The sequence below is a fragment of the Kogia breviceps genome, chromosome 15, assembly GCF_026419965.1.
Source record: "Kogia breviceps isolate mKogBre1 chromosome 15, mKogBre1 haplotype 1, whole genome shotgun sequence".
NCBI lineage: Eukaryota > Metazoa > Chordata > Mammalia > Artiodactyla > Physeteridae > Kogia > Kogia breviceps.
The window spans coordinates 71,721,880-71,732,664 of NC_081324.1; the positions used below are offsets into that span (position 1 = coordinate 71,721,880).

Genomic DNA, 10,785 nt, shown 5'->3' on the forward strand with positions numbered 1-10,785 from the left:
GGGGGGGGGGGGGGCAGCTTCCGTGCCCCACCCTGGCCCAAGAGACAAGGCTGGCATGCGTACAGGCCACCCCAGAGCCGGGAAGCGTCAGCGTTCTCATCAGAGGGGCTTTTACCAGCCCTGGGGTAGCTTCCAGGTTCCCCACCTGCCCCCCTCCAAGCAGATGTGGTTGGATGTAGATGCGGGCCTCGTGGGTGTTGGGAGCTGCTGCCTTTGCCTCCCACAGGTTGCTGTGCAGTCCTAGACAGCAGAGGCCCTGGGGGTGGGGGTCACAGCCCGCCTGGGTGCATGCAGTTCAAGAACTGGGGTTCCCAATAAATTCAGTGTCGCTGCAAGGCCCGGGAACGCGGCGTCCACATTTACCATCACTTGGTACATTTTCAGGAAAAGGCGCAGTGAGAAAAAACTCCAAGGTCCTCCTCCCAGGTCTGGGTCTCAGGGAACCATCTGGACCTGCTCTTAACCTTTATCCATACCGCTTACTTCCCTGGGCCTCAGTTTCCCCGCTGGGTATAACTCATAAGATGCCACTGTCAGCCTATGGACTGGATTTGACCAGCCCAGATTTATTTTTTTCCTGCATCACCATATTTTTTTGTTAACTAATGCAAAACGTTTAAATTAAGAGATTTCATAGAAAAATCCAGATTTCTGGCCTTTCTTGAAAGGTTGGAAGGCTGACAAGCTGAGCTCACATTCCTGCCTGGCAGCGCTCAGATAGATGAGAGGTGGCTGCCCCCTTTACACGGGGTGGGGGACCTGCACCCCCAGGTCTGCCCCAGTCTCCACCCCTCCCTGGGGACGCCCAGCGCCCAGGGGACACATGGTGTCCTGGGGCACAGGCTGCTGATCCTTCTTCGTTCATTTTCTTCTGCCAGGCCCCGTGGGTATTTGAGTTTTTAAGCCAGAGGCAGTGGGACCTGGGAAGCCTAGTTCTTAGCCCAGACTGTGGCCCATTGAATCATTCCTGCCTTGAGAGCCGTTAGGCGAGGCCGGGGGCGGCTCACCCGCGCCTGCCCGCCCTCCCTCCCTCCCCGCAGTGGGCCACCACCATCCTGGACATCGAGCGCTCCTTCCCTGTGTTCCTGAGGAAGGCCTTCCGCTCCGGCGAGATGGTGACCGTGGGCAAGAGCTCAGACGGCACTCCAGACCGCAGGTGGTGTTTCAGGTGAGGCCGGGTGAGTGGGCAGGACAGGACCATCGGGCCTCCTTACATTTTCTACCCATTGCCACTTCCCGAGCCACTGAGGCCCCCATGGGCCCAACCAGAACTCGGTGCCACCGGCTGATCTTGGGCCCGCGTGTTTAGTTCTCAGCCTTGGTTTCTTCATCTGTGAAATGGGGACAATGATAGCCTCACTCCCTCGGCCATCTGTGTGGATTAGACGGGTTGGCACGTGAGATGTGCACGGCCAGGGACAGACTCCCCCCCGCCCCCCGCCACCTCCCCGCGCCCCTGATGCAGCAGGTGTTACTGCTCTGTCCTTTGCTGGAGGAAGCGGACTCAGAGGCGGGTTCTCATCACAGGGCACCGCCCTCTGTCGGCGAACCAATGGGGTGGGTCTCAGGTCTCCAGGTGAAAGGGGGAATCTGAGCCATCAGCAGCTTCCAGGGCTTGGGATTTACCCAGATGCACAGGGAATGCCAGCTTCTTAGGGGAACCCCTGGGTGAATCTTTTCTTTTAAGGGGACTCAGTCTTTGTAATGTGGTTGCCAGCACAGAGCGTAAGGATCATGTTTGGAGTCAGGCAGAGTCAGTTTCCGCTATGATAGCCCCCACCTCACAGGCTAGCTAGTCAGTCCTGTTCAATTTGAATTTGAAGTTCAAGCCCCGACTGTGATTTATCAGCTTTGTAACCTTGGATGAATAGTTCAAGCCTCAGTTTCCTCATCTGTCAAATGGGAACAGAGAATGTATCTTCCTTGCTGGGTCCTGACCCATAGGAAAAAGTGCTCAAAAAATGGAAACTGAATGAAAATAACTTAAAAATAATTTTAGAAAGGAAAAATTATCTTGAGCCCATTTCGGCCCCAAAAGGTATAACCTGACTTTAGGAGGGTGTCTCAATAATAAGAGTGAGAATATCAAGAAGGAGGGTGTCCATCTACAGATGAATGGATATACAGCCGTACAAATAAGGTCTTTCCACACAATGGAATATTATGCAGCCATAAAAAGGAATGCAGTACTGATCCAGGCTACATTGTGGATAAAACTTGAAAACATGATGCTAAGTGAAAGCAGCCAGACACAAAGGCCACATGCTGAATGATTCTACTTAAATGAAATGTGCTGAATAGTTAAATTCATAGAGAAGGAAAGTAGAACAGAGGTTACCAGGGGCTGGTGGGAAGGGAAATGTGGAGTCATTGCTTAATGGGTACAGAATTTCTGTTTGGGGTGATGAAAATGTTTTGGAAATAGATAGGGGTGATGGTTGCACAATCTTAGGAATGTATTTAATGCCATTGAATTGTATACTCAAAAATCGTTGAGGGGGACTTCCCCAGCGGTCCAATGGTTAAGACTCCGTGCTTTTACTGCCGGGACAGACACCTGGCAGGGAAACTAAAATTCTGCAAGCTGCGTGGCACAGCCAACAAAAAAAAGGGGTTGCAATGGCAAATTTTATGTTATATACATTTTATCAGAATAAAAGAAAAGTAGGAGGGTACGCTGGGAGGCTGGAACAGGGGTGCTGCCTGGGGGTGGGGAAGGGGTGCTATCTCTGGGGGCCTCCCCTTGACCCTCCCTCTGCTGTGGCCCCACCAGGGTGGACGAGGTAAACTGGTCTCACTGGAACCAGAACTTGGGCATCATTAACGAGGACCCTGGCAAGAACGAGAACTACCAGTATTACGGCTTCTCGCACACTGTGGGCCGCCTCCGGAGGGGTGAGTAGAGGGCGGAGTGGAGGGTGGGGGACCTTCAGGGGTGCAGAGGGGGAGCCCTGGTCCTCCTCGTCACTGATTTGTTTTGAGCAGTCCTGTCCCTTTTCTGGGACTCGGCGTTCTCCTCTGTAGAATGGAAGAGTCTGATGGGCTGGCCGCTGAGCTGCCTCCGCTGCTAGTGAAGGCCTGGGGCCCCTCCGTCCCACTCAGCTGAGTGCATGAGGTGCAGTGGAGAGGTCATGGGCACTCAGGCGTCCTGACCCAGGCTTGAATTCTTATTCTTTCATTTACTCCTGTGTGTTCCTGGGCGGATTCTGTGACCTCTCTGAGCCCCCCTTTCCACCTCTATAAAACAGGGATCCTATACCTCCCCCTTTAGAGCACTTTGGAGTGCCCGGTACACAGAAGGTGCTCAATATATGCATGTGTACTCTCCACCAACCCTCACCCTTCCCCCCGCCGCGCTCACTACAGATCGCTGGTCCTCGGTGGTGCCCCGCGTGGTGGAGCTGAACAAGAACTCGAACCCGGACGAGGTGGTGGTGCCTCTGGACAACGTGGAGAAACCCAGCTGTGACGGCCACCGGCAGAGTTATACCCCCAGGTGGAGGACTGACGATGCCCCCATCTAGGGGCTGCAGGCAGGAGTAGGGTCCCCTCCACTGCCACATTTCAGCGGCGCCTCCTGGGGTGTCCCCCGCACCCTCCTTCGACCCCCAGAGGCGAGGGCCAGGTGGAGATGCCAGGGGGGCCCTAGGGTCCTGCCTCCAGCCCCACCTCCCCACCCGGGCACGGGGCTCCTGGCGGCCTGTCTCACTCCCATGGAGTCACGTAAGCAACAGCAGTCTCTCCGCCCACCGGGGCTCAGACCCTGGCGGCTCCATTTATTTATTTGCTCTGTTCTCAGGAAAGTGGCACAAGCTCCGCCCCCAACTGGAGCCTGGCAGAGGCCTCAGGCCCCCGTCCCAGGTGCCCTGCCGCCGGCTAAGCCCCCGGCCCCGTCCCTGGGCTGAAGCGGGCTGGCTTTGCTGAAGGGCCGGGCCCCCGGGGTGGCGCGGCGCCTCCTGTATGCTCTGTAGGGGACTGTTGGTGCTCAATAAACGTTCACTGATGGTGGAGACGGTGGGGAAGACGTTAGCCGGCACGGGGATGGCAGCACAGAGACGGACGAGCTCAGAGGTGCCTGTGTCCGGGGGGGCGGGGCGGCGGGGACGAGAACAGAACGAGGGTCAGTGGTAACGACCGAGGTGACGTTTGGGGTGATGGTTGGTGGGTGCTGGACGGGGGGTGGCGGCCTGAGAGATGGAGGTGAGAGTGGAGTGGGATGGGAAGGTAGAGACAAAGGGAGTGAGGAGAGGAGTGCTGGCGGAGGCATAGTGGTGCTGGGGGGAGATGGTAAATCTGTCGAAATGCTGGCAGGGGGTAATGACACTGGTGGGGGAGAGGAATGCTAGCGGGGAGATTGTAAAGCTCATCATGGGACGGTGATGCTGGTGGGGGGACAGTGATGTGCTGGTGGGGAGCAAAGCTGCTGGGAGAGGGCAGAGCAGAGGCGGAGTCGACAGGCAGGCACAGGGATGGGTGAGCCATCCCGTGTCAGCAGTGGGGTGATGCTGAGGATGAGAGCGGCCTTAGTCAGGACGGTGGTGGTGACTGGAGCCGTGAGAGTGCCTGTGGATGGGACCGCGTGCCGTCGGGGCTGTGAATGTGAGCTGGAGTTGAAGGCCGACCTGCCGCCCTGCTGGGGGCAGCCATTCTTCCCAGGGTCACACCCCGCTGCTGATCAAGCCCCCAGGGCAGCTCCAAGCCTCTGGGCATGAGGAGGGCCCCCCGAAATACCGCATCCTGCTCCTCCACCCTGAAGTGGAGGAATCTGCAGCCAGCTGAAGTTTCCCTCTGACCTCCCAGGTTCCTGGTCCCGGCTTGGACTAGGTCTTACTTCCTCTCTGAAGCTTCAGTTGAGAGGAGCTTGGGTCTCTGAGGACCTGGCCAAGGGCAGCTGCCATGGGAGACGCACAGGGCGTGGGGTCTGTAGACCCGATTTCACACCCTCTGCCCAAACTGTGGCAATGGGTCCCTTTACCTTGGGCCTCCATGTCCCCGTCTGTCAGAAGGATGTCATAGAGTCTGTTCAGCTATATGAGAATGAAGGGGAGACTCACTGTATTACTGCTGAGGGTGGCTGAGGGTGGCTGAGGGGCGCCAGCCTTCCCACAGACGCATTCTTTCCATCTCCCTCTACGTTGCTGATGGGCAGGGGCTGATGGGCTTCCAGGGGCTGATGGGCTCTCCTCGTGATCCAGGGATGACCCAGCTTCTCCCAGGGCTACTTGCTTCCTCATTCCACCATTCGCAATGGAGATCCCAAGAGCCATTCTGATTGGACGGACTCGGGTCACATGTCATGCCTGAGCCAATCCTGTGCTGGGGGATGGGATGCCCTCCCTGGCTGAGCCAAGCCTTCTGGGTAACCGTGAGTAGGACCTAAACTCTGATCCTTAGTGTCCTCATCAGTAAAATGGGGCACAGCTTTTGTGAAGGTCAGGGGATTCCCTGGGCTTTTCAGAGAAGAGAGGATTGTGGTTGTGGTGTTCAGTTATGTGTTTGGGGCAGCAAGTCAGAAAACTTACACTGGCTTGAAGAAAAGAATATTTATTGTCTCGGCAGGAAGTCCCAAGTTAGGGAGGGCAGTAAGGCTGGTTAATTCAGTCTCTGTGATTCATTAAGGGTTCTGCCAGCTCATTTATCCCTTCAAACATTTATCAGGCACAGTGCTAGGCACTACCCACCAGATGTGCTGGCTTTTTCCTCACACAGGCCTCCATCAAAGAAACAAGATGGCGCCACTGTTTCAGGAATCACATCCAGATTCGGCAGCATCCAGAGGAAGGAGGAGAAATAGTTCTTCCTGTGTCTCTTTTTATGAGGGAGGAAACCTTTCCCTGAAGTCCCCCCCCCCCCCCCCCGCCAGCCTCTCCTCTTGTATTATTGGCCAGAATTGTGTCATGTGTCCCATGCTTCAGCCAATCAGCAGGCTGGAAGCAGCAGTTGTCCTAAAGCAGCAGAAGGCAATATGGAGAAAGGTAGTTTCCCCAACCGGGTCTTGGTTCTGTGGGAAAGGAGGATGGGGAAACCAATATTGCCTAGGCATCCAGTAACATCTGCGATAAGCCTTCTCCCAGATGCCCGCCCTCTACCCCATCTGGGCAACATTGTCATGGAAAATGGCTATGACTTATTCTGGGGCTATAAAGAGGTCATTTCTCTAGGGGGTTTTGTGATGGGCTGGCCCACAAAATCAAAACACCCTCTCAACTCAAAGAGACTCCATAAATTATTGAGGTGAATGTTTAAGTCATTCATTTTTAAAAAAATAACGAAGTAATTGTAGGCTATGAATTTTCCTCTGAGAACATTTTCAGCTAAATACATAGTAACCTTTTCAACTGTGATTTTCTAAATATTTGATGGTTTGGGTGTTGATATTCTATAACTCAAAAGCTGTTTAGGGGGAACTTAAAATATTTTCAGACCATTGAGATTTTGTTTGTTCCTGTAAGATCTGAAAGATGACTTTTCCCAATGTCCTTCAAAATATAGGGCATGTACTGGTGGTATGTCAAAATATTTTCAGGGGACACATTGGACATAGAATCACTTAGAGGAAAACATCCCTCCTGATTAGGACATGGTCTCAGTTTGATGTTTCTGGGCTTTTGATACCTTCCTAACACTCACTAATCTCTCTCTAATGGAGAAAAACCTGAGGCTCAGAATCTCTGAAAGGTAGAGCTAGAACCAGGGGTGACGTTAACTTCTACCGGACTACAGGGACTGAGGATGGGGAGGAGGAGTTCCCGAGGAAAGCTGGAGTGTTGATACCTGTGCTAGACTGCTTCCGTGGCCCTGACTCTTCCCTTTAGCCATCCCTTTGCAGTACAACTTTGTCTTTCGACTGTGGGCAGAGCATAAGTTTGCACCCCTGGGCTTAACCGTGTGACTTGTTTTAACCAGTGGGATGTTAGCAGACGTGCCGGTGCCAGCACCCAGGAGGAGGATGAGAGAATGTGGAATAGAGCTATGTCATTCCAGGCAAACCTCACAGAGATCACAGGGACCCCACAGATGCGGGACCAAAACCAGTTTTTTTGTATGTCATTGAGTTTTGTGATTTTTTTCAAGTGCAGGCATCAATTCTGTGGCAATAGCTGATGAATACAGACAATCGAAGAAAGAGTAGCTAGAATCTGGTGAGGCCAAAAAGGAACAAAAATCAAAAACCAAACAACGGAATGTCCACTGCACTCCGTGTTATAAATGGGGAAACGGAGGCTCAGAGAGGGGAAGACACTTGCCCAGGGCAGCTGGCTGGTAAGTGGTGGAGGTGGGATTTGAACCCAGGCATTCTGCCCTCAGACCCCATCCTGGAGAGAAAACAGTCTGACCCCTGAGGGGTGAGAGGTGGTGAGGCCAGATAGCTTCTGCAGTGGGGTAAGACCCTGGCTGTGGCCTGCCACTTTTGCTGAGCCCTGGAGACTGTCAGTTTGAATATACCCCTAACTTTATTCCAACAAGGATTTCTTATTATGTGCGTGTATGTGTATTTAATAATGTTAAAGCACTTGTATGTCATATGTGACAGCAGGGTTTTTTTCATCCCAACTTTAAAGCTCTACTGGGAAATAATTAGTGCTACCAGAGTCAAAAACAATGGGACCCCCATCAGAAAAGACAGTCTCAGAAACTCTTGGATCTTAATTGAACAATTACCTCTTATGCCTGTGAATAGTTCATTATTACATGCCCTGTTATTATTAGCTGTTATTATTGTTTTAGATGAATGCTGGGGATTTTTTTCTTTAATCAAAAGTCATTTGCAACCACACCGTTCATCTCCTCCCGGCGTTCGCACGCTTCTGACATTTCCGAATGTAATAGTGTCCTAGTTGGCAGTCAGTCTCCACACCTTGCCTGGATAACGATGTATTCTGATCACTCTGGTTGTTTGAATGGGGTGGTTAAATACTCCAGGTCTCTGTTTGTACTGTTATTAATTTTTGACTCCCTGGCAAAAGCATTTGCGTGAGAATCGAGCACTTCCCGTCTTTTATTTTTTAGGAATCTGAAGTCATGGGGGACAATGGGGAGATCCTTGTTCATCCCAAGCTTTTGAGACAGAAACAAAAGGAGGTGGTGGTGATGGAACCAGAGGACAGGGTAGAAGGGGCATTGGGCAATGGAGACCCCAGCCCCAGGGATGGAGGGCGGGAGGCTGCGTCAGGAGAGGCCAGGCTGGGAGTCTTGTGTTTTTGGAGGGAAGCACAAAAAGAAGAGAACAAATGAACACACATAAGGCACCTGCCATGTGTTAGGCGCGGTGCTCAGTGTTTGGCGTTCATATTTCAGGAACCATGTGTGGGACCTCATGGACCCCTGTGGATACCTCTCGAAAAGTCATGACTCTCTTCCTTATTCACAGCACCTCATTTTGTTCAGAGTTCTCCACTCTGCTCTACAGTCATGGGCTTTCGCCGGGCCAACCACTGTGACTCTATCTCCCTTACTAGGTATTGGTATAGGAATAGCCATGTGAACCAGTTCTGGACCATGAGACAGAAGGGGAAGTCTGCCAGAGGCGGAAGAATTCTGGGGAAAAAAAAGAGAAATATAAAAAACACTGTCTTCTCTTTTGCTGGGCACTGTCAGGTCTGGATGTGATGCCCAGAACTGCAGCAGCCATTTTGTGACCATGAAAGGGCTTTGTGGAACAGAAAGATGAAAAGGACATGGGTCCTTGATGACACCATTGTGCTATTGAATTAACGAACCCTGGAGCCACCCTACCACAGGGTTTCTTATGATTGTTTGAGATAATCAATTTTTTCCCTCATTTATACCAATGAGTCAGGGTTTCCTATTACCCTGCCAGAATCATGAAGATACAAGAACAAATTTTTCTGCCTATTTTGCAGGTGAAGAAAGTGAGATCCAATGAAGTAAAGGCATTTGCTTAAGTACACACAGCCTGGATGTGGTGGACTCAGGATTTGAATCCTCTGGCTTAGAAGGAGACCCCTGCTGGGGGGTGGCAGGATTTTTTTTTCTTTCTTTCTTTCTTTCTTTTTTTTTTTTAAGCGATTTGGCCTTTCCACAGCACGGGGACATTCTGTTTTTCTGTAGCAACAGGCTGTGATGGCTTCTAACAGGTGAAGATGGGACAGGTTGGGTAGAGACGGGACTCAAACCCAGGTCCCCATATCCCAGCTCAGAGTCTTCTCAGCATCTCAAGGTGCCCAGTGACATCAGAGACTCCCCCCTCTATCTCAACCCCCCTCAGTTTGCGATATACCCACTGGATCCCACAGATCTGCCTTTGGCCACTACAGGGTGGGGCGGCTGGTCGTGGAGATTGGCCACCAGGGGCTGCTGTAGTCACACCCAGGAGTCTCCTCGGAGGAGGCCTTAGGGAAACTTGGAACCTGGGGATGTGGTCGGGAGGAGCCCCTAGAGTGAGCTCGCCTTTAAGTGATGCTGACGCTACAAGACTGAGGACACCCTGCTACTGCCACTTGCACAAGGAGAAAAAGGAGTCTATATCTGCCTCTGGAAAGTCTAGGATCTAGTTGCTGTGTGGTCTCAGGCAAGTTGCCTCCCTTCTCTGAACTTCACTTTTTTCATTTTCAAAATGGAGGATCATCCCCAGTTCTCAAATGAGGGCTTCCTTTCTCTGCCTGGTGGTCTTTCCCTTCTTTGGGGCCTAGCTCTACACAGTGGACAAAGAAAGACCAATTAGGACGTGAGGCCCAACGACTCAGGTCAGGGTTGGATTCCAGTTCTGGCTCTGCAGCAAAGTCATTAGGAGTCTTTGTGTTGCAGTTGGGGAAACTGAGGCCCAGTGAGGAGAAAGGACTTAGTTTCCCCAGTTGCCAGACAAGAGTTAGGACTCAGTATTTCCTTAAGTCCCATTTGTTCCTTGGGATGCTAACAGATAGAAACAAAAACTTAGGTGATCGGAAAAAGTTGGGGAAATGCTGGGTTAAAGCTGGAAGGGTATCTTGCCTGCAGGACTTTTCAGAGCCTTTAATATGCTAATGTGATTTGTGCATCTCCAAGGTGGTTGGGGGGAGGGGGACATAGGCATCTATTTCTCAAACTCTGTTAACCTAGAAACCCACTTTCCAAGGTGAAAATCAGCTAGATTAGGTGAAGACAGAAATAATACATCTACAGAACAGGATCTGTGCTGCCTAGTGGATGTGACTACCCGTCTCCTCTGTTCAACACCACATGGTACGTGCATTGTAATGTTAGTTTCACTTTACATTTGAGACATAGGTGGCTCAAAGAGGGGCAATCACTTGCCAAAGGCCGCATGCTGGTGGGCAGCAGCCTCAGGACTGGAACCTTTGGGCCCCACTGCTCTGGGCGTGGGTCCCACTCACAGGACTAATTTGCCCTGTCATCCTGATCACACATCACCTGATGCCATCCCAGTCCTTCAAATGCCTCCACTCCCTTTGGCAGAGGCTCAGAGAACTGGAACCAAGGCTCAGAGAGGCCATCCAAGTCATCCAGGGTCACACATGGAGTCTATGAGGACTCTGAGGCCAGTTTTTCCTGACTCCTCTCCTCCTCCCGCCACTCTTTAGTGAGCTGGTGATGGTGATGATTTAAACAAAAAACCTTTTGTCCACCGGGTTTGCCCCCCCCCCGGCTGGGCCCCCTTCCAATGGCCAGCGAAAGGGGCCCTGTGGCGGCCGTGTGGGCCCTTTAAGAGCGCCCGGGACGCGCAGGCGCAATACAGCGCAGGGGGAAACCCAGGTGCACGTGGAGTCTCAGACGCAGCTCAGAGCTGAGCGGTGCGGGTTCGAATTCGCTGCTTGGAGGCAAGAC

The 10,785-nt window shown here is 52.2% G+C and overlaps 1 protein-coding gene across 3 annotated transcripts in view; it reads left to right on the plus strand.

Moving 5' to 3' along the window:
* The window catches only part of TRPV4 (transient receptor potential cation channel subfamily V member 4), a 36,970-nt gene extending 32,991 nt beyond the window's left edge, over window positions 1-3,979 (plus strand). For all 3 annotated transcript variants that reach the window (XM_059039443.2, XM_067014616.1, XM_067014615.1), the window contains 3 exons: window positions 1,041-1,168; window positions 2,774-2,895; window positions 3,367-3,979. In XM_059039443.2, the coding sequence (XP_058895426.2) occupies window positions 1,041-1,168; window positions 2,774-2,895; window positions 3,367-3,524 (408 nt within the window). In that variant the 3' untranslated portion in view covers window positions 3,525-3,979. The remainder of the gene's footprint in view (window positions 1-1,040; window positions 1,169-2,773; window positions 2,896-3,366) is intronic.
* The last annotated feature ends 6,806 nt before the right edge of the window (window positions 3,980-10,785 follow it).